This window comes from Caloenas nicobarica, chromosome 3 (genome assembly GCF_036013445.1).
Source record: "Caloenas nicobarica isolate bCalNic1 chromosome 3, bCalNic1.hap1, whole genome shotgun sequence".
In the NCBI taxonomy this organism is placed as follows: domain Eukaryota; kingdom Metazoa; phylum Chordata; class Aves; order Columbiformes; family Columbidae; genus Caloenas; species Caloenas nicobarica.
The window spans coordinates 44,395,639-44,418,972 of record NC_088247.1 but is presented as its reverse complement, the minus strand read 5'-3'; the positions used below and the strand labels follow the sequence as shown (position 1 = coordinate 44,418,972).

General features: G+C 37.9%; 1 protein-coding gene across 2 annotated transcripts in view; it reads left to right on the top strand.

The window, feature by feature from the left end:
* ASCC3 (activating signal cointegrator 1 complex subunit 3) overlaps positions 1–23,334 on the top strand; it is a 267,227-nt gene that overhangs the window by 1,155 nt on the left and 242,738 nt on the right. For both annotated transcript variants that reach the window (XM_065631955.1, XM_065631954.1), the window contains exons 2-4: positions 12,684–12,827; positions 13,642–13,792; positions 16,642–17,225. In XM_065631955.1, coding sequence (XP_065488027.1) covers positions 12,738–12,827; positions 13,642–13,792; positions 16,642–17,225 — 825 coding nt within the window. In that variant the 5' untranslated portion in view covers positions 12,684–12,737. The remainder of the gene's footprint in view (positions 1–12,683; positions 12,828–13,641; positions 13,793–16,641; positions 17,226–23,334) is intronic.

The following is a 23,334-nucleotide window of genomic DNA, read 5'->3' as shown; positions in this document are numbered from 1 at the left end:
GTGCAAGCTGGCTTTCATCTGAAGATCACATTTATTATATCAGTGAGATGCTGAGTCTAGGTAAACACACACTGCTTTTCAGCAGGTACCATAGTAAAATAATTTCCTTTGGATCTGACTTGCTTCTGCCTGTGACAGGGTAAACTTGCATCATCCTGGAATTAGGTGTCTAGATATTTGGAGGAACTCTCTTCCTGTTTATATGGGAACACTGACCAAGTCTCAACCAGGGCCTTTATGATTGTATAAATTAGTTTAAGTGTTAGACCTGCTCAGTTTTCTCTAAAAGCTAGAGTGGCCTTTGGAAGAGGTGAGATCACTAGTTCCATTGAATCAGAGAGAAGCCAATTTCAAGTTTATTTCAAGTGCAATCCCTATGAGGATCTACAGTCAGGGCATTCTTTATGTTCGCCTCTCTGAGGAATTTGATTGCTTCTGTTTGCACAAAGCAACGCGAATATGTTCTTGTACTGGGTTTAGGCATTAACTTTCATCATAGTCATGCTTTAGATTTGTGGCTAAAACAGTGTTGATAACACACCAGTGTTTTGGCTGTCACTGAGTAGTGCTTGCATAGTCAAGACTTTCTTTTTCCCACCCAGCCTGCTCAGCAAGTAGACTGGGGGTGGGCAAGAGGTTGGGTGGGGACACAGCTGGGAAATCTGACCCAAATTGGCCAAAGCGCTATTCCATAGTCTGTGTTGTCATGCTCAGAAATAAGAACTGAGGTAGGGGATGAAAAAAGTGTGTGTGTTTTGGTGATTGTTGTTGGGGTTTTTTTTGTTTCTTGTGTGGGTGGTGGTTTTTGGTTTGGTTTTGGTTTGATTTTTTTTTTTTTTTTTTTTTTTGCTGCTGTTTGGAGATTAATGGGGCATTGGTCAGCCCATGTGGTGAGCAATCACATTTCCTTTGCTTGTGTGTTCCTTTTAAATTTTTTTAATTTATTTTTTTATTCCCTTTCTTTGTGAAACAGTATCTCAAGAGTATCTCGAGAGAAGGCTGAGAGGTGATCTCATTAATGTTTATAAATATCTCAAGGGTGGATGTCAAGAGGATGGGACCAGATTCCTTTCAGTGGTGCTCAATGATAGAATGAGGGGCAGTGGGCACAGACTGAAACATAGGAGGTTCCATCTGGATATGAGGAGAAACTTTTTTACTGCGAGGGTGCCAGAGCACTGGAACAGGCTGCCCAGATTGGTTCTGGAGTCTCCCTCTCTGGGGACATTCAAGACCTGCCTGGACACATTCCTGTGCGATCTGCTCCAGGTGAACCTGCTTTAGCTGGTGGGTTGGACTAGGTGATCTCCAGAGGTCCCTTCCAACCCCAACCATTCTGTGATTTTGTGACCCATAAGTTTTCTTACTTTTGTTCTTTCTGTTTTCTCATCTGTCCTGCTGATGTGGAGGTAAGCAAGTGGCTGTGTGGTTGATTGGCTGCTGTCCTCGGTCAACCTACCACAACTCTTTCTGCAGACACCTGAAAACATGATTGAAAGAAGAAGAGGTAATAATCTCTGGTTCTGTGGTAACAGTGCTCACTGAATTAACCAGTTGCGTTAAATATCCCTATGCCGTCTGTTCCCTGAGGTTGTTCTAGTCACTTGGTATAGAATATTTCTCTTGAAGTTGTACACAACTTTGTATAGTTTATTGAAGATCCATTAGGCTAGGGAGAAACCAAGAAAGATTAATTAGGCTAGAGTGGCTCTGCTGGAGCAGTTTGTCCTTGCTGAAAGGGCAGTTGATGTTTTCTTTGCTTGATTCAGTACATTAACATTGTGGACTAGAGTTTGGAGGCCAGCCTCTGAGTGCATTTCTCTGAGATGTGAATTAAAACTCATGTTCTTTTTCTGGCTTGTTAAATCTTGTTCATGCTAAAGAAAAATATCTGTAACAGGAAGATGGAGAATGTTTTATCAAACTGATATTTTAGGGAGGGAAAAGTTGCTAGCTCTCCTCTTTAGTTATATGCTGAGTTTAGGATCATAGTTTAGGGATACAGATTACACACCTCCCTAGATTTTTCCCATCATTTATTCTGTGGCATGTATTTACTCTGAGCAATCTGTTACTCTTACTTGCCCAAAGGCATGTTGGAAGTTTGCCTGGCCTGAAAAGTAAACTGAATCTGATACTACAGACTTGAGTGATAATCATAAGCTGGTCATACAGTAAGAACAGGTGGTCATGGCATGATGGGCTAGTGATTTAAGCATTTATCAGGTGATTTGTAGAATAAACTTCAGGTTTCCAGTTGTAGGTTGGATTCTGAGGAAGTTGTGAAAATAAATAGATGAGCTTGTACAATAGTGGCTTATTTGCATGCATCCACATATTTCTTAAAACATAGATAGGAACACTTATAGCTATATCAATCGCACCTTACTTTGAAACTGGTTGTCGTGGTTTAACCTGAGCTAGCAATACAACCACGATAGCTGCTCACTCACCTCCTCCCTCATGCCCCGCAACACGGGAGAGAATCAAAAGGGAAGGGAGAAACTTGGATTGAGATAAACACAGTTTAATAATACACTACTAGTAAATATATATATAAAATAGAAATAAAAGATACTCAAGGCAATTCCTGACAAACACGCTGAGCAGCCAGTCCCAGGAAAACAGCAGCTGGTCACAGAGTTAATCCCAGAGAGAGGAAAGAGAGGAAAAAGGCAGAAAGGCTCAACGGCCTCTGTAAAACGGCAAAAGGCCGAAATAAATGTCCTGAACCAAACTCCCCCGGCTGTGCGACAGAGAGCCCCCAAACTGGAAGGTCTCAACTCTCCTTAAATAATTAGCATGATGCTAATGGGATGGAATACTCTAACTGATGAGTCTGGATGTCAGTCAAGCTCTGCCCCATCCATGCCCCCCTTCCCAGTTGCCTCACACCTGTGGGCAGAGCACTCAGAATGTCCTTGGCTCTCAGGCCAGAGCAATTAAAAACATTAGCTCTGTGTTATCTCTTGTTCTCAAACTAAGTCCAAATAATGAGCATGGTAGCTATGGAAAAGAAAGGTTTCTAACTGCATGAAGAAAATTAACCCATTTTCAGTCAAACCAGCACACTGGTGAAGACTACTGAACTGAGTTGCTTAGTGAGTCTGTGTTTGGAAGCTGTTTTCTGATTAGTTTGTTCAAGAACTGTAAAGGAATTATTCTTAGCTGCTGCTCTAAGGGAGAAGAGTTTATCCACTCCTTGGAAGATTAAGGAAGAGTGAAGAGGATCTTTGAAAGTCCTCTCTTCCATTTCTTTCAATAAATTTATTATTTGTGGTGAGTTGACCCCGACCAGCAGCCAGACACCCACCCAGCCTCTCACTCCCTTCTGCTGCAAGATGGGGAGAAAATAAGAGACGTGTAACAGTTGCTTGGGAAGAGTTCCCCCCCTTGCTTCTCCTTCCCCTGAGTTTTTATTGCTGAGCACAACATCCTGTGATATGGAGCTGTGTGGTCTCTGAAGCATGAATATAAATAAAAAGCTTGGTTGTATTATTTTCTTGTTAGTGTGGCATTTTTGTTTATAGGGAGTCTTTAAAAGTTGATTCTATAATCTGATAAGTTTATATCTGCTGTGCTAAACACTCATGGTACTTGTTAAAAGGCTTTTAATTGTTAAATAGGAGAATCTTGACTAATATGTGCATATTTCTTAGCTTACAGTACAATTTTTCTAGTGTTTTAAGAAATTTTACATACATTCTAACAGAATATGACTACCTATCAAGAAATGAAGCCATTTTAAAAAAACGCACAACTGGAAAAAAAATCCTGCTTTAAAATCCGTGTGTTACTAGAGACATAACAGGCCTATTTTCATTACATCAGCCAAGAATAGTAGCATTATGCCTCAATTTTTGTTCTCCTTCCCATTTTCTCATGGAATAAGCATGCATTTCTGATGTTTACAAGCTTTATGAGAAGATGATTGGGGGTCTTCTCGCTGTAGGAAACCATACAGATGTCTTTCTCAAAAATCCTCTTGTGCGTCTTGCCAGCCTGTAGGCAGTCAGCCCAGGAAGGGTGGGCAGCTGCTGTTAGTTTTGGTTCTAGTTTGCACGCATTGTAATATTACAGGAATGCAGCACTACCTTTTTTTTTTTTTTGAGTTCTAATTCTAAAATTGCTTTCCTTGTGGTAGTCGCATTTCCATTGAAGAGTCCTTTGGACTTTCTGTGTACCAAGCATAAGAAACTTATTTCTGAGAAGAAAATAAAAAGCAGAACCTGATCTTAGTTGTACACCAAACTCATGAGCCAAGTGTAATTTGTCTTGTTTTTTGAAAGCTAATTATTCATTTAAGTTTACTTGCTTCCTCAGCTTTGAATATCACAACAATAAGCTTTTATTATATGCACTTGTATTTTAGTTAAAGACATTTTGCATTATCCAAAAGTGAGTTTCTTATTATAGCTTTATTATTTTAAAAAGTGAATAAAAATGAGTACTATTCTTGCCCTGCCAAAGTAGAGGTCCAGTTTATAAACTTCAGTGGTATTAATCTGAGTCATTCTTGCTTCTGCTTGTGGGATGTTACTAGCTAATTCCAAAAAATGTTTGGGTTTTCACAGTATCTCATACTTGTCTCTGTCCACACATGGATGTATGTTATCTATGAGAGACGTACCTGACTGCACACTGAAGCTGATGCTGTTCTTGATAATTTCTCATGTTAATCTACCTTGGTTGAATTAAGGTGCTTGTGTAGGTTTGTATAGATAGTATTTAATAAATCTTTCTAGAAGAGCTTTAATGCAATGGTTTTTACCTCTTGCACAATTTTGTTACGCTTAAATGCTTCTTGTATAATACCATTCGCTGTATCTTTGAAAAACATTTTTCAATATGATTATTTTCTGTTTCGTGCTTTTCTTTGTAGTTGCTGCAGGATTTTGACATGTAGATGCATCCATTCTCTCCCTTTATGTACTGTAAGGTCAGTTCACCCTTCCAGATCAATTTCACTAATGTTTTGAAGTGAAGTGGTAGGGGTGACCACCTTCTGATGTTCTGAAAGGGCTAATGTACCTGTAAACTCTTCTCTTGGGAGAAGGCAAGGGAGGTGAATGACCAAGAAACAACTTCCCTGCATGGTTTAGAAGTGATGCTAGAATGGGAAAGCTTGCTTTGGTAAGTTTTGCTTGTGGCCACCTTCAGACCTTTTGTGGTCTTTGATATGGTAATCAACTGTGGAAATACAATTAAGCCCCAATGGTGGCAAGATTACTTGATATCACAGGTCATATAATGTTTAAAGGTTTGACTTGATCTGTGCAGAATGTTATTTTTAAAGCAGAGTAGGCACATGAGAGAATACAGGTCCTTTCTATTCTTGCCTTCCCGTTAGAGCTCAGAAGAAAGATAAAAGCTTTTAGTATTGGTTTTCTGCTACAGTAAGCCTGTTATGCTTGCTGATTATTACTTGTACAAATTTTCGTTTGCAGGTAGTCGTCCAGTTGTACTCTGTGCAGTAACCTCAAGTGGTTTATTCCATTAAAATTTTATTGTGAATCTTTAGCAACTGTTATAAACAATTCTTTTTACCTGCTGAAGCTGCGTTGCAAAGAGCCTGGCAATGCCATCTCTGTGGCAGTAGTTAAGAGTTGGACGCTGTATCCTTGTGTGTACTTGTAGGTTCAAACTTAGGCAGGTCTTTAGTACAGGAATGTGTTACAGAGACTTTCTTACTGCCATCTGAACAGGTGCTCTAGCATCGTCTTATCACAGCAGTTATGCAGTTATGTATTAGGGGAGATTCAGGCTAGACATGAGGAAGAAAATTTTTATAATGAGGGTGGTGAAACACTGGAACTCCTGCTTTTTCTTTAGTGACAAACCTTTCTGGAATGGAGTAAGATAAACCCCCTGGAATTGTTTTCAACGTCTATTGATGGCATGGTGTGAAAGAGAGAGGCACAGAGAGTCCCCTATTAAGCTAAAGCAAAACCAAACTGTCCTTGTTTCATCTGGAATAGTGTTAATTTTCTTCCTAGTAGCTGGTATAGTGCTGTGTTTTGGATTTAGTGTGAGAAGAGTGGTGGTAATGCACTGGGGTTTTTTGTTGCTAAGCAGCGTTTATACCAAGTCAAGGACTTTTTATCCAGGAGGCTTCAGGTGCACAATAAGCTGGGAGGAGGCACAGCCAGGACAGCTGACCCAAACTGGGCAAAGGGATATTCAATACTATATTACATCATGCTCAGTATATATTTTGAGGGAATGAGAAGGAAGGGGGGAAGTTTGAAGTTATGGCATTTGTCTTCCCAAGTCACCATTACATGTGATGGAGCCCAGCTTTCCTGGAGATGGCTGAGCACCTGCCTGCCCATGGGAAGTAGTGAATGAATCCCTTGTTTTGCTTTGCTTGCATGCACAGCTTTTGCTTTACTTATTAAACTGTCTTTATCTCAACATAAGAGTTTTCTCACTTTTACTCTTCTGATTCTCTCCTCCATCCCACAGGGGAGGAGTGAGCGAGCAGCTCTGTGGGTCTTAGTTGCTGGCTGGGATTAAACCATGACACAGACAAACCCATGCCCCATCTTGTATTTGTGGCTCATGCCTAGTGTTTAAATGAACATACATATTATGTATGTTGAAGTTGGGAGTTTCGCTTATAGTATGTGTCCGTGTGTGAGGCAAGTCCTTAAGTCTCTTGCTTGGGATTCAGTTTGTCTCTTGGTGCAGGGAATGAAAAAGTAAGGTGATGGGGTGTAAAACTGCAGACATTTCTCAATCTGCATCTCAGAACTACATCTTACGTTCTTGGAAATGAAAGGTGAGCTATACTGAAAAAAAAAAAAAAAGAGTTGCTTCAAAATTATTTATTTATTTATTTATAGAAACAACAGCTATCCTTGGTAAGGATCTTAAAACATCTTTAAAATGAACACATTATTGGGCCAAGCCACGTGCTTGGCATCACACCAGAACAGCACTGGGCATAATCACAGGAAACGCCTCTCCAGCTGACATGTACACAGCTGGTGTTTAATCCCACATGCACGGCCAAAATTGTGAGAGAGAGAATCTGGAAAGGGTTAATACTCTACTGAATGCATGGATTCTGAAGTTGTCTTTTATATGACTGATGGCACACACAGGCACTGTTATGCCGCCTCATTACGCTGAAGCATTTGTTTGAATTCTGGTATTCACTGAGATGAATACTGTGTATCGGGCAACCACTATTCCTGAGCGCATATTCCATAATCTTGACATCTCCCTTTCAAAGATTGACCTGGTGTTGACTGGAGATCAGCAATATTCAACCTAGACAACTTGAGAGAATTCCAGTGTGATGTCTGAGCCTTTTGCAGAAAATCAGATGTCTAAAAGTGCACGTTTGTTGCTGCATCATATAGCACTGCTTATAAAGGTGCGAAATATGAAGTTGGAAAACATTAATATTGTAGTGTCTTGCTTTGGCCTACTGGTTATAGTTAATGTCCCAGACATTATTAAACCACTATTATCCCTGGCTGTCAGCTTTGATGCTAGATGCTTTTAGGAGAGGCTCTCCTGCCCCTCTACTCTGCCCTGGTGAGACCTCATCTGGAATATTGTGTCCAGTTCTGGGCCCCTCAGTTCAAGAAGGACAGGGAACTGCTGGAGAGAGTCCAGTGCAGGGCCACAAAGATGATGAAGGGAGTGGAGCATCTCCCTTACGAGGAAAGGCTGAGGGAGCTGGGGCTCTTTAGCTTGGAGAAGAGGAGACTGAGGGGTGACCTCATTAATGTTTATAAATATATAAAGGGTGGGTGTCACGAGGATGGAGCCAGGCTCTTCTCAGTGACAGCCAACAGTAAGACAAGGGGTAATGGGTTCAAGCTGGAACACAAGAGGTTCCACTTAAATTTGAGAAGAAACTTCTTCTCAGTGAGGGTGACAGAACACTGGTACAGGCTGCCCAGGGAGGTTGTGGATTCTCCTTCTCTGGAGACATTCAAAACCCGCCTGGACGCCTTCCTGTGTAACCTCACCTAGGTGTTCCTGCTCTGGCAGGGGGATTGGACTAGATGATCTTTCGAGGTCCCTTCCAATCCCTAACATTCTGTGATTCTGTGGTTCTGTGCTTTATTTGCACTGTTTGCACCAAACATGCTTGGATAAGAAATTTAAGTGAATCTGATACATATCCCCATTGTTGTAGAATCACTTTTTCATCTAATGCTTTTATTTATTTCTTTAAAACAGCAGTGAGAAATACATACCAAATAGAATGTGGGTTTTTTAAAAAATATTGAGACTTGTTTATAAATAAAATATGAACTTTTTTGTTATGAAGCTGCTGAGTTTCATTGTAGCAAGTTGAAAACGTGTTCATGTCACTAAAATGTAGTGCTTCAGGACTAATTTATTTTTATTCTTCTTGCACAATTGTGTAAAGAAGTAAAATATTCTGTGTGTGGGTATATTTAAAATGTCTCAATGTGTCCTCATGGTCTTGCAGCTTTTGTATTTGATTTAGATAATCCTGTGCTAATATTTATTTTACTGTTTTTAAAATACCTTTAAAGTATAAAATAAGTTACTGCACTGACCCTTTTTAAAAACAAAACAAAACAACCCTATGACTTGGATATTGTTTGCCTTTTTAGTTTCCTTGTCATTTGAAATTATTCCACTTTGACAAGTGCAGGTAAAAATGCCATTCGATCCAAATACTATGTGGTCAATAGCAACCTGCTATTAATTGCTGATGTTTAAAGCCTCTTTTTCTTTGTAATGTTCTTTGATTAGATTAGTAATCAATAGTAACGTCTTCAAGTTTTATAAAAGAGAAGTTTACATAGACGGCAAGAAATTAGTTTAAAGAATTATAGGCAAAACTTGGTAACATGGCTTAATTTTCCTCAAATAGTTTAAACAAAATGATTGCTGTGGGGTTTTAAGGGACCTGTAACACACCAAATACTAGAGGCTACAGAATCTGGAACTTTAGGATAGTGCAGCTGCTGATTTTTACTTGTCATTCTCTTAATGCTCTGTTATTCCTGCACTTGAGCAATCCTCTTCTCTTAGCTCTACCAGGAAGCTGGCTTGTTTTGTTAAAAAGTACAGGTGTTAAAATAAGTTTAAAACAAATCATCAGCAACAAAAAACTATTTGATGATGACCTCTGTAACGTTTCAGCGGAGAAGAGAAAGATATATAGAGAGAAAATAGGAAGGTCAAGAGTGGGAAGAAAACTTAAATAGTTGGTAAAAATAGAAAGTGGAAAACTTCTCCAGTACTATTAATTATCTTTGTAATATTCGTAGCAATTTTTCACATTTTCCAGTTTAAAAACCCTGCTAAGATTATTATCCATGTTTACTGTTAGGTTTACTTTAAAACTGTAAAGTTTGAATGGTTTCATATGTGAATTCTGAGTATAATCTGCTTTTATGTTTTACTTCTCCTCATAAAAAGTTTCAACATTAAAAATCACACATCTTTTTAAAACAAGTAAAATAAGCTTTAAAATATATCGGATCTTATATTCACAAAGCTGTAGAAAGGTATATATTGCTCTTCCTTCTTCTACAAACAGAAGTTTAGTGGAAAGTTACGGGGTTTTTTATAAGAGAGGCAGGAAATCTCAGATGGTGTTAAGAATCATAGAAGGGTTTGAGTCAGAAGAGACCATGAAAGATCATCCAGTCTAACCCTCCTGCAGGGACATCTTTCACTAGATGAGATGACTCAAAGTCCTGTCCAATATGACCTTGAACACTCCCAGTGATGGGACACCAAGAACTTCTCTGGGCAACCTGTGCCAGTGTCTCATCACCCTCATAGCCTTCAAGCTTCAATTCATTTTCCTAAAAAAAAAAAAAAAAAAAAAAAAAAAAAAAAATCAAAAAATCAGAATGCACTGAAATTATGCTTAGTGATTGGAGAAGAAGAAAGGAAAAACAAAACAAAGATATTTTTACTATGCAAAGTTGTACTGATCTCAAGGTTAAATTCCCATACCACTTGTCCCTCTACAAACATGAAATAACCTAATGGTACCTTTTTCTTGAGGGAGAATAGGCAGAAGGATGGTGTTTGTCTTGCATCTCTATATATGGGACATAGTAAATAGGATTTAATTGCTGCTGCCCTTCAGGTCCTTGTTCCAATACCAGCAGACATTAGCAGGATTTTTTGGTAGTGCAGATGCTTCAGATCAAGCTGCAGGCAAATAGGTGTATTTCTGTTAAACCAGAAGAAATTAGTTACCCTTATGGTTGCTGCAGGAAGACAAGCAGTAGCTGATCCACTCTCAAGGCAGCATGATGCAGGCAGGTATCTACATCAGCAGGCTTTATGAGAAAGCAGGTAACATGTTCTTTTAAAACAAATGTAAATTTACGCTTCATTTCGTAGGGCCACAGCATTTTTGACCCAGCATTTCCAGCCAGCTGTAATACGTTGCAGAATAATAGTGTTCATAGAATAATAGAATGACTTGAGTTGGAAGGGACCCACAAGCACCATTGAATCCAACTCCTGTCCCTGCATATGACAACTCCACAATTCTTTGCCTTGGTTTTCATGTTAGCAGTGGAGTAATTGTACCTGTCACCTGCCTTCTAATCGATGGCTAGTTTTTTCTTGTGCTGCCCTGCTGAGGACAAGTGTCATGGGCCAGAAATGAAGGACGTGTGTGGAGTTTGCCAGTAAATGAGGTGCAGAAGCCTTGCGCGGCTGCTCTGCCAAACCAGACCCCTCTGGGACTGGCAAGCTCTGAAAGCACGTGGATACCCGTGGAGCAGCGTTTATTAATATGTGATTAACTCTAGGGCCTTGGGGTTCGATTTGGCTTTTGGCCTGTGCCCTTACTTGTCCTCTGGGGTTCCAGGTTTTTAGTTTCAGAAAGTATTAATAAGTTGGTGAATAAAGACAAAGAAACACTCATTTAAATCTCAATTTCCTAACAACTGCACCTGCTGGAGATGCTTTAAAAATCTCTTAAAAGTGTGTATGAAAAGTGAACTTTTTAAAAGTGGGTTCGAACTTTCACAAATTGCTGCGCATGTTGTTTCAGAAAGGACAATTAATAACGTTACAGTTATGTTGTTCTATGTTATTGTAAAGGACCATAATTCTGTAGAAACTGGTATTTGAGTGTAAAAATGCAAAATGGAGTGATCTTTAATAGCTAATGGCAGTGCTGTCACTGGAGCATTATGAGAGTGATTTACCTTTTTTGCTGGGTTCAAAAAAACAATGTTGGATTAGATTCCCTCAAATTTTGGACACGTTATTTCTATAATGGTAGCTGTAGTGATCACAGTGTTTTCACAAGGAGCTACGCTGGGATGACCTACGTGTCATATATCCACTGAACAGCTCAAAAGCAGCAGTGGTGCTTGGCTCTGCTTCTAGGCTTGAATTTGAACGTGTCCTTCAGTCCCTTCACAGGTGAAGATTTTCTATTTCCACATTTTGTAGCTTCATCGTTATAACATTTGTCCCCAAAATACCAGCTGTTGTGATAGCTTTGCTCAAAAAGCATCTTAATGCAAGGTGGGGAAAGAAGCAGACCTGACAAGTCAGTGACATTTCTCTGTCTGTCACTGGAGCGCTGCATCTGGATTTGCCTTTGTGCTGTATTGCAAAATTGATAGCTAAAATACAAATGCAGTCATTAAATGAAGAAAAACGTTAAGGATAATTGGATTAAAGCACAGAGTTCTGTACGGTATATGACTGTTGGGGGGGAACAAAAGACATTTTATTAACTCTATTTTAGGTTATTTAAATTCCGAATGGCCGATGATCTTCAGGCATGCTAAGAATGATGCAGATCATTAGGTTTGTAATAGTATCATTAATTGTTTAAAAAATAATCTAAATCTGTATCTATCTGCTACCATCAGAAATTGTAGCTGTGCATTAGAGTTCATTAAACAATTCAGCTGTGGGCGCCTTTTGAAATTAAACAACTTTGAGAATAGTTTCAGTAAAAGGCTTGGAATGAGTACAAATTCAGCTGGAGAACAGCTGTGTTTTGCTGTATAGATACGAGCTTGTTTCACAGAGGAAATAAGACTGCGCAGAATTAGGCTGTACTCCTGGAGAGAGCCCTGCGATCCCAAAGCATACTTTTTTTCAGCTTTCTGGTAGCCCTTTTTTTCCCTTTTATCTCTTACAATACTTCAGTGTTACATATATTATGAGCTTCTTTTTTCCTGTTGTAATTTTCTTTGTCTGTTTTGCTGGTTAGAAGTGGCTAAGTGGTTGTCAAGAAAGATGTCTCTGCATCAGCGCCAGAGGCTGTTAATGACCTGAAGGGTCCCAGTGTGGGCTGGTTCAGAGGAAATCTTCCCGTGGGTTGTAATCACTTATTGCTGTTGGGAGCTAAAGTTCAGCTACATAGATTTCACTGTAATACTCCTGTGCTAGCGGTGTTAAAGGAATAATTGCCACTTTGCCTCATTGCTGGTAACTTTCCTTTAGGGAGGAGAGAGAAGAACCACCTCCTGAGTGACCTCTGCACGTCACCATGTCTTGCCTACACTCTGTGCCCCTCACCTCCCTTCTGTTGAGTCTTGATTATCAATGTTTTGAGAGAGTTATTTTTTTTAACTTGTTTAATTGAAGTGCCAGCCAAGCTCTCCTTGCTCAAAAAGGTCTTTCAAGTTTGTGATGCGAGTTTGTATTTATAGCATTAATGAAGTCATGTTATTTGTTTTGTTCTCATCTAGGTGCTTGAATTGGGATTTAATTTCTTATCCTATGGATCACTGAATGAGTAACAGATGGCCTTGCCTCGTCTTACAGGCGCTTTACGCTCCTTTTCAAATGTCACTAAACATGAGGATTACAGCGAAGGATTAGCTGATTTAACGGTAAAGATTTTTTTTTTCTTTTCCAAAGCATAATTGTAAAGTATTAGTGTGTATATAACAGTAATTGTTTGCTTACTTAATGTTGCTACTTTATAAGAGCAGGCAAGCAAGACTGGGCAGAATGTGTGTAGTTTCCTGTGCATTCCTTCATGACTCAGAGTCAACTTTGCTGTAACTTTGTGATTTCTGCTAGGCCCTTACAGTCATGACGTGCTGTGTGGACAGGTTCACTTGGCTGTGTTATTACAGCCCTGCTGCTTTGTGTTTCAGAAACTTATTTAGGTTGGACAGGCCTGGTATGTTTTTAGCTGAGAGCTTAGCCAGAGCTGGGGAGCGAAACGTTTCTTTTCAAATATTAAATTCACTTTGGACTAAATTCACTGGGAGTTGTTTAAAATAAATTTAGTGATACTGAATTTAGGTACTTTTTTTTTTTTTTCCTAAGAAGTAGTACATTACAGCAAAAAATGCATTGTGGGAACCTGTAACATGAAATGAATTTTGAATCCTGGGAGCTATAAATCTCTTGAAGTTGCAAGAGTTTGGCTTTACAGAGAATTCTCCCTTGGAAAGAGTAAAGTAGTGTGTGTGTGTGTGTGTGTGTGTGTGTCTTCCTCCTTGCTTATGCACAAGAGTGTAAAGAACAGGTGACAGGGAAACTGCTTGCAATTGTTACTACTTACTCACTGAGCGCGACTGGAAAGAGTTGTGTGGTTTTGTTTTTGTTTTTATCTGATGTTTAATTTTAAAGGAACCTCCATATACTAATTTGAAATAATAAATTTTAAAAAACCCCAATATTTTGCATTTTCAGACTAAAAGATCAAAACTGCATGAACAGTTGCTGAACTCTGATCTTACTTGGAAGAAGATAATAAAGTTTGTTGATGACAATTTGGACAAAAAAGAACATCAAACTGTAAATGGTGATTTAAAAACTTTATTACAAGCTGCAAAACAAATAGGTATGTTTTCATTCTCTAGTAGTCTAATAATAGACTGTTTTGTTAAGTGGGTTTGTTTTGTTTTTTTTTTCCCAAGCTGCTTTCTGCCTTCATACCTTGCATACTGGTACAATTTTAGTTCTATCTTGACTTCAGTCTTGCCCTGAAATATGTTTGAAACTCCAGTTAATCTGTTATGTATATGCACAGTTTGGTTTTCTGTCTTTTTTTAAAAAATAATTTTGCTGTTATGTGGATATTCTTGCTTTTTGATAGTATTGTTGTGTAGTATGTGGTATGGTTTGTGCTTGACCTTTAGTAAACAAAAGCAGCAGCAACTTCTTTTGGAGTGGCAGTACTCTGCGAAGAGAACAGTCTTGGTGTTACCTAATTCCACGTGATCGGTATTGTGAAAAATTGGCCTGCTACATAGGCAGATAGAAACGTAAAATATGTTTTCTGCTTGAAGTGTTTGTTGCGGAGAGAAATAAATAATAAATTTCACTCATTTGTAATTAGGCTTTTAAAACAGAACATACATTATGGCAAAGAAAATGTAAAAACTTAGTTCGATTGGAAATTTAGTTTTTGATTGACAGACTAAAACTAATTCAGCTTGTGCTGTTAGCAGAATTTAAGTTAATCAGCTCATAAACGGAACACATGGCTCCAACTCTAGCTGCCACATATTTAAGAATTTTTCATTTCAGTTTAATAGGTATATTTTCTCTTTTTCTGATTGTGTTTCAAATATCTTGAGTAGAACCCTAAGTAATAAGACTGAGAGTATGGTGGGTAGGTAGAGCAAATTGAAAGACTTGAAAGTAATAGTGGTAAAATTTTATTTGATGGAGTTGAGAGGACAAAACAAATGAAAACAAATGCACGATTATTTAGTTAGAACAAGTTAGAAAGAAACCATCAGCTTTCACACTTCTGAATAAAGATGTGTGATGTTATAGAGACACAAACCAGAATGGATTAGAGTGACTGAGGCACAAACTGAACTGACAGTACTGTTCCAACCATCATCATCAGAAACATAATGCTTATATGTGTTTTTTAGCTTAATTTCAAGGAAATGAAATCTCAGCCTAGGCAACAGATACTGTAATATTGATTTCCTTTATGGGGAAAATGTCACTTACTGAAATGATCTGATTAGCTTAAAAACAAAAAGGAAAGAGTAGCATCAAGTAGTGCATCTCTTGCCACCTCGACTGGCTCATTACATTCAGAGGGGATGAGTAGGATTTTATAAAAAGATGCTTGCACAAATAGTTGTTGATAACAAAGGAGAGTTAGCACATAATAAACCCGAGAAGCTTTTCTCAAATCCTTCAGTACAATTACTCTTCAATAACATGTACTTCTGTTCTGACACAAGTGACTTTAAGTGAGGTTCATACAGCCAGACTTAGGTCTGTAAGTTATCAGATGTTGGGGTTTTCTTTCTGTAATTCTTATATAGCTAATGCTGAGAGGGAGGCCAAACCACCTTTTTCCTTTGAGATGTATTTACATATATGTACGTGTACTTGTCTTTATCATGTATCTTCTGCACATAGTTATCTAATTATCCTGTAAATATCACCTCCAGTCCCCTCTATATACTTTTTAGCTTTTCAAAGTGCACCATTGGGAAATCCACCAGAAATACTGGATTTTTAAGCACCTTCATTTATATTTTATGTTTCTAGTTACTCAGCCTTGTTCCACCTGCTTATGCTGTATTTCTTTTGCTCTTTCCTGTTACATTGTGGGGAAAAAACAAGCAAACAAAACCAAAACAACAAAACCAAAACCAACCAACCAACCAAACCACTGAAACTTCTGCTGGGGTGAAACATGACCTAAGTTGAATCGTCACAAGTAACAATTTTGCCTTAATATAACTAAAGAATTGACCAGGTAAAGACATCTGGACAACAGCAGCTTGTAAATCTCAACAGTAAGCTTTTAAGATGTTGTAAAAATTGTGCAATCCTGTAAGAAATGCTAATTCTACTAAAAATGTCAGAGTAACCTACCTAACTTTTTAGAACACAATTTTTAACTTAAAAAAACCCAAAAGTGTGTTGTCCTCATATAAAACAAACAAAAACACCAGTGTGCTGGCTGTTTTTGTTGTTGGTTGGTTGGGGTGTTATTTTGTTCTGTGTGATGGCTTTTAAAATCTTGGTTAGCAGTGACATTTAGGTTCCTCATAAGCAAAACCACCAAATGTTTTCCTTGAGTACCTTTGCAGATATTTGTATAAGAGGTAAATTCACGTTTTTCTCTAATACTATATTTTTTTATTTGCTTAATACGATATTTTGTAGATATCAATCTAAATTCATGCATTTATTTGCTTTAATTTCTTTGGGCAATTTTTCAAACACACACACACATTCTATAGTAATTCTACTGGGAATTACTACAAGAATGTAGTAATGCTACTGAGAATTACTACAAGAATGTAATAATACCCAGCAGAGTTCTGTACACTTAGTCTGTTATGAATATTCAGATTAGGCAGTGAATTGATACAAAGTGGAAATTTGTTACCTTAAAAAAGCTCATAAATATGCTATTGTGAGTTTAAGACCTCAGGCAAGTTTTCCCTCTTATTTGGAAAAATATGAAAACATTGGTAATCCTTAATATGAATTTCTAGCAAGTAGAAGGATAATGAAGACAGATGCTTTATTATCGTATACCTTTTATACTTCAGTACCTTGCAACAATTGCTACTTGCTGTTATGGTCTTCATTTCATATCTCTGATGAGACTTGCAGCAAGAAATTGAATACAGTTATGTTATAGGCAATGAAGGAGAATTACTTTGAAGTGTATAAAGTTACATTTGGTTTTGGTTTTTTTAACAGTTGGAACTGAAAATGGACAAGAAGCAATTGAAAGCGGAGCTGTTTTTCTCTTTAAGACATTTCACAGGAAAGAATGTGTTGGCCATGATGAGACAAAGGCGATCAAGCAGATGTTTGGGCCATTTCCATCATCATCTGCTACTGCAGCTTGTAACGCCACATGTCGAATTGCTTCTCACTTCACTGAAGAACAACTTACAGCCCTCATGCAGATGGCTGAAGAGCAAAATTGTGATAACAGAGTGTTCTTCGGTAAAAATATAGTGTTTTCATTTGACATGCATGATTTGGATCACTCTGAGGAGCTCCCTGTGAATGGTGAGGCCGATGAGCAGAAAATTATAAGCCTAGATTATAACAAATTTCTGAATAACCACCTGAATCACTTACAGAATTACTGTGATGAGAAATCTGGTCTCAAGTCTTCGGAAAAAGTAGACGATTCTTTTTTATGGTGTGAAGTTGGAAAGTATCTGAATGAATCTCAAGGGGGTACTCCTGGAGGGCCAACAACAGAAGACCTCTGCTGTACTTTGTATGAGATGCTTGCTTCTACCAAAAGTGGCGATGAACTTCAAAATGAGGTACAGTAGCGTATTAACCGTACTGCATGTATTTGAATGCTGCACAAATATCAAATTACTTCATATTGGATTATGTCAACATACTTTATCCAAGCGTTGTCTATGCTTTTTTCTTTTTTTTTGGTCTTTAGAAAAATTATATGGCAGCATCTTAATTAACCAGGCAGAAGATGGATGCAGCATGAACTTTATGTGAATAGTTTCCCCCATAAGACAGGCTATTTTTTTTTTTCTGTTTGCTCACCTTCTCCATACTTTCTTTTTAATCAGTCACCAGTTTAAGCTACCCTATAAAAGTGTGAGAACTTGCAAAGCCAAACTGAACTTAACTTTCTTGGACATGTTCCATCTCTAGTTTCGGAGCCTTCCAGTTGCTGGAAGGAAAGTTGGAGGACTGCACAAGAGGTGCTGCTTTAAAACTTTGTCATATTCCTCCTATCTCTCTTGATAAGGAGGAGGGCTTATCACAAGAAGGGCAGAGAAAGCTTGAGCAAGAGGGAAGGGCTGCTGAGAAGCTGGAGTTCAAGGATAAGTGTAGTGGTGGAAAGGGGAAGGTCATGATTAAAGGCTGGTGAAGAGGCTTTCCAAGCATGTGCAGGAGAGATGGTTGCATGAATCTAGGCAAGAGAGAACTGTTTTTCAATGAAGTTGGGAAAGAATTCCTGCAGTTTGCTAATTGCTTCTTCCTGTGCACTTTTCTGCTATATTTACTTTATTTTTCCTACTTGCCCTGCTTTTCCTACTTGAATTGTCAAAGTAACTTTTCAGAAAGACTTTAAATTTTGCAAATTTGCTATAGAGATACAACTGATGACAATCTTGCAACAGACAGTGTAATGAAAATTTGCTGGAATTTTTCCATTATAGTTGCAGATTTTATTCTTCTTAACAAAAACATTAAGTCATAGAGAAGAGGACCTGAATATTTAATCTTAGATTTAGTTAACTATGTATTGATGTCTATTGCGTAATGCTGAAGTCATGTTCTTGTTTTGTTTGGTAGTCAGTAGACCACATTTTGCCTGTCCTTTGAGCTATTTTTTGTATATGATTTTTTTTTATAAACTTCTTCTAATTTGAGAACCTAAATGTACATATAAAGGGACGCTGATCTAATTTCTACTGCATTAAAATATATTTGAAAGATAACACTTCCATGCATGTCTGCAAAGAAGACTGAACAGGTCTTGGAAAGGTAGATTAGTTAAAGAAACTTGCATCTTGAATGAAACATAAAAAAAGATTACCTTTATTTGCCATAGAGACTTGAAGTTTATTAACTGTACAGAGATAAAGTTTTTTGGTTTTTAGATCAGCAAAAGACTTTTCAGATATAGTCACAAAGTATACAGAAATAATTCCATATTTCTGCATAATGCATATTTAATACCTAAGTTTAATTTGTAAAATGCGAAAGGAAATGCTGGAAGCCTTTCACTTGAAGCAAGAAGAAATAACTTTGTTTTGCAACTTTATGATCATAATGAGTTGCTAAATCAATTGGCAGAAAGTGCAAGCTGTCAGTTTTTATGTAGATCACTAATAAAACCTTTCCTTTGTTTTTTGGAACAAATGTTTTTTGGAACAAATGTTTTCTGGCAAATTTTCTGTTTTGATGGATTTACAGTAGTTTTAATTTGATAATATGAAAAAATTGTTTACTTTGCCAATGTACACACACCTTTCTGCAGGTTATTTAGCAAGAGTAAATTATTTTCTTTGTGTTACTTTGGATTTTTAAGAACTCTTAGTAATAAGAAAAAAAAATTCTCCCCATTCTCCTTATTTTGGCCCCCACGTTGCCTTTTCTTGCAACAATCTTAGAATGACAGAATCACAGAATGTCCCGAGTTGGAAGGGACCTACAAGTATCATCGAGTCCAACTCCTGTCCCTGCACAGGACAACCCCACAGTTCACACCATGTGTCTGAGGGCCTTGTCCAGTCTCTTCTTGAACACTGTCAGGCTTGGGGCCGTGACACCTCCCTGGGGAGCCTGTTCCAGTGCTCCACCACCCTCTGGGGGAAGAACCTTTTCCTAATGTCCAACCTGAACCTCCCCTGGCACATCTTCCTGCCATTCCCTCAGGTTCTGCCACTGGTAACTAAAGAGACATGTTCGGTGCCTGCCCCTCCTCCTCGCCTTGAGAGGAGGCTGTGGACCGCGATGAGGTCTCCCCTCAGTCTCCTCCAGGCTGAACAAACCAAATGACTTTAGCTGTACCTCATATGGCTTCCTCTCCAAATCCTTCACCAACCTCGTAGCCCTCTTCTGGACACTCCCTAGTAGCTTAGTATCTTTTTTTTTATCCTGTGGCACCCAGACCTGCACCCAGTGCTCCAGGTGAGGCCGCACCAGTGCAGAGCAGAGCGGGACAATCCCCTCCCTGCCCGGCTGGCCATGCTGTGCTGGAGGCACCCAGGACACGGTTGGCCCTCTTGGCTGCCAGGGATACTGTTCAACTTGCCGTCAACCAGAACGCGCAGACCCCTCTCCATGAAGCTGTTCTCCAGCATCTTGTTCCTCAGTCTGTGTGTACAGCCAGGGTTGCTGTGTCCCAGGTGCAAAATCTGACACTTGCCCTTGGTAATTCTTTATTAATTCATCGTAATTATTTATTGATTCATTGTTCTTTGCACAATGTGGGGGCCAGGGAGAGGGGTAAGACTAATTTGACCCTGAATCACCTTTTGTTAAAAGCTAACTGGCATTTGAATTGTGTTCTCTATAAGAGTAGTTATGACTTGAAATTTTTTTTCTGGGCTTTGGACTTTGCCATTACTTAGGGATTTTTTTTTTTAATTTATTATTTTATTACAGCAATTTTGCTGGTGGCATCAGTAAGAGCAGATGGTGCTTTTAGGCCTGAAGATAACCCATTTCTAGAACTAGGCCATATATTTGCCGTATGAGATGGTGTAACAAGTGTGTGATTGATCATGCATACTGAAAATCTTACATTAATTATGGTGATGCATACATGACAAAGTCTCTTTGCTGTACAAAATTATTTTTTTCTTTATAAACCACGAAAAGAACAACTATTGATATGAAAGGATAATTCTTTGTAAGTAAAATCCAGATCTATAAAACAAATTTTGAAATAGGCTATGACTATTCTGTTTAGGAAGATGTGACTGTCTATTTATTATTAAACAAGAAAAGAACATGCTGGTGGTGAGGATATTGGCAAGTGGACGCCTCTAATGATCCTTAAGCAAAGCTTATTAAGATTCCAGATTACATTAAGAATATGAGCATTCTTAGATCATTTCAGGTGTGACATTCTGCGTTTTTTGTTTTTTCTTTTTTGTTTTTTTTTAGTGTATGTATAGGCACAGACATGTATGCTGTTTAGGTTCTTATCTACTTAATTAATCCTACAAGGAATTGAAATGAGCTTCTTTCTCCAGCACTGTATAGCTTATGTTTAAAGAGGTTGCCGAGGTAGAAGAAATACTTTGTTTTCACTGTTTAAGAAAATTCCACACTTCCTTTGGGACAGTTTGTTTATCTGGCACATCATTGGTGATTCTTAATTAGAGGAAAATTGATTCTTATGCTTGGAGTGATATGGGAGTTATAACTTAGATTTTCTGAGTGTTTAGGACATGTGCTTTTCATTGGGGACATAAAGTCTAGTAAAGCTAAACAACAGCTACTGGAGCATGCTTTTTACTGTTTGTCAGATTTTGTTGATGAGTATGAAATGGTAATGATGTGGTAACAAGACCATTATTTAAAAAAGCAAGAAAAAGCTGATAACAAACTATAGAGTTTTTCCCAGTAACTGTAATGGGGTTTTGTTGTTATTTTTTATTAAAACTTAGTATGCAGTGCATTCTTCAAGTACTCAGTTTCTAGTATGTGATGCTTTCAGAACGAGCACTTGAGGCATCTGAGAGCTTTTTAGCAACTTTGCCACCTAAGCTCGCCCAAGATAATGAGGAAGAGGTTGGAGGAGTTTAGTCCCTCTTAGGTTACACTGTGCTCTTCTCAGAGAGTGTCTGTCTTTCTTGTGTGAACTTTTGTCATAGTTTATCTGCAAAATTTTTCTGAATTTTACTTTGGAGATAATTATGTCTATTTTTACACTAATGCAGAGGTGCATTATCCCTTTATTGTAACAAAACAGGAAGAAATTTCCTATAGAGATAAAATAACTAGAGGAAAAAAGGAAATGCAATCAGAATTGTGTTAAGATCTAGTTTATACTGTACAGTTTATGAAAAAATGTGTGATTTATTCATCTCAGGCCAAGGAAAGAACTTTGCCCAAATAAAATTAAGAAACTTTAATATCATTCAGCCTATTAGATTAGGTGGCGTTTCCCAGACAAAATCATGTTAAATGCTGTATAAATGACAAGAACAACACTAGGCTACGATGTGAAACAGCAGAACTGTTTCAAGAAAATTACATTGTAAGTAGTAGTTTGCATATTATGTGAGTAGTACATATATTTACTTATCTCTATAAATGATACATTTACCTATAAAATAAGACACAAAGTTTACTGCTTAGGATTCTTTTGTCTCCTTTACAGTTGTGACTGTCTTTAGCCCTCTGAATTAAAAGGTAACATGTACACAAACTATAGCATCCAGGGCTGAAAAAGTAAGATATGGCTTCTTCCTTGTTGTGATAAGCACCTGAGAATGTTCAGGTGCTGAAAACCAGCAAGAGACCAAAGGCTAGTAATGTGGAGTTTGAAGGTGCTGAATCATTCCTTCAAGGGTCAAAAACTTTCCTTTCAAATCAAAGTAGACCTGAAATCAGAAAAGTATGAGTTGTGGAATAATATAGGTTTTATATGATGGAAAAAAAAATAGGTCAAGAGTTGGGCAGCACCTCTTCCTGTATGTATTCCTTAATAGATCCATCCAGTAATACGCTCATCATTAGAGCCAGAAAATTACAGCTGTATTACTGAAACTCTGTTCTTTTCACACTTATTTCAGAGTGGAATTAATAGATTATTTTGTTTCATTAAGTAGGATTTTTTTCAGTGTGGTGTTTGTGTGTGTCTGAATGCTTGATGTGGCAATGAGCTTTTAGACAGTTTTCCCATGGCTCTGCTATGTGGAACTCTGTTGTCTCTCAGGCTTCTGCCTGTAACTTTTCTTCAGCTGCCTTTGTCAGTGATGGCAATATAATGATTTTTTTTTTTTTTTCCCCCCACTTGAGTTAATCTGCATTGTTTCTGTTGCCCGATTCTAATCCCATCACAAATGTCTGCCAGTATGCTTTGTTGGGTGAACTTGTAAATGCTCTTGGGATCAAGAACAAGAGGAACTTAACTAATTTGTCAATTTAACGAACTGGCAGGAAGCTCCTCTGTGTCTGCCACCAGCCCTTCTGCAAAAGAAGCACAAAAGAGTAAAGGAAAACAAAATCTGTTTAAACTTTCACAGAATCTAGAAGGGGCCTTTTCTATCAGTGATACAATATCTTAAACTAAGGAAGACTTAATTAATAAAAGAATGTGGGAAAATTTGTCTCAACTTCTCTCAAGACTGCTCCAGAGTCTTGTTGCCTGGGTGGTTAAAATGAACCCTTGTTATCTCCTTTTTAGCTTTTTTTTCAGGGCTGGTTTTATGGTCACTTTTCCTGTGCTTCATTAATCCTTTTTTTTTTTTTTTTTTACCAATTTAGAAAATGATCATCAAAGAATTGCACTTGTAACTTTTTTTTGCAGATGATGCTATGCCTTTTCAACACTGCCTTTCCTTTCATTTACCCTTCAGGCAGTTACTTGACAACTTTAATTCTTCTATTCATGCTTATCTCCATGAATTTAACAAGTCCTCATGTGGAAAATGGCAACGTTTTAAATGAAGTCCAGATGTGAGAATACTGCTATTTATTCATTTTCTAGATTAATGAAGTGTTAAACCAAGTGGTGTATCATCAGTAAGCATATGCTACATTTATGCCATTTTCCAGGTACCCGCATGTCTTTTTTTTAAATATATTCTTTTAACTCTTCTCCAATCATATTTATATTTTTCTTATCCACAGTGTTATTGCACTTATAGATGTGTATTCCTTGACCTACAGTTTCATCTGTCATATTTTGAAGATTTATGACTTATTATCTTGTACTCA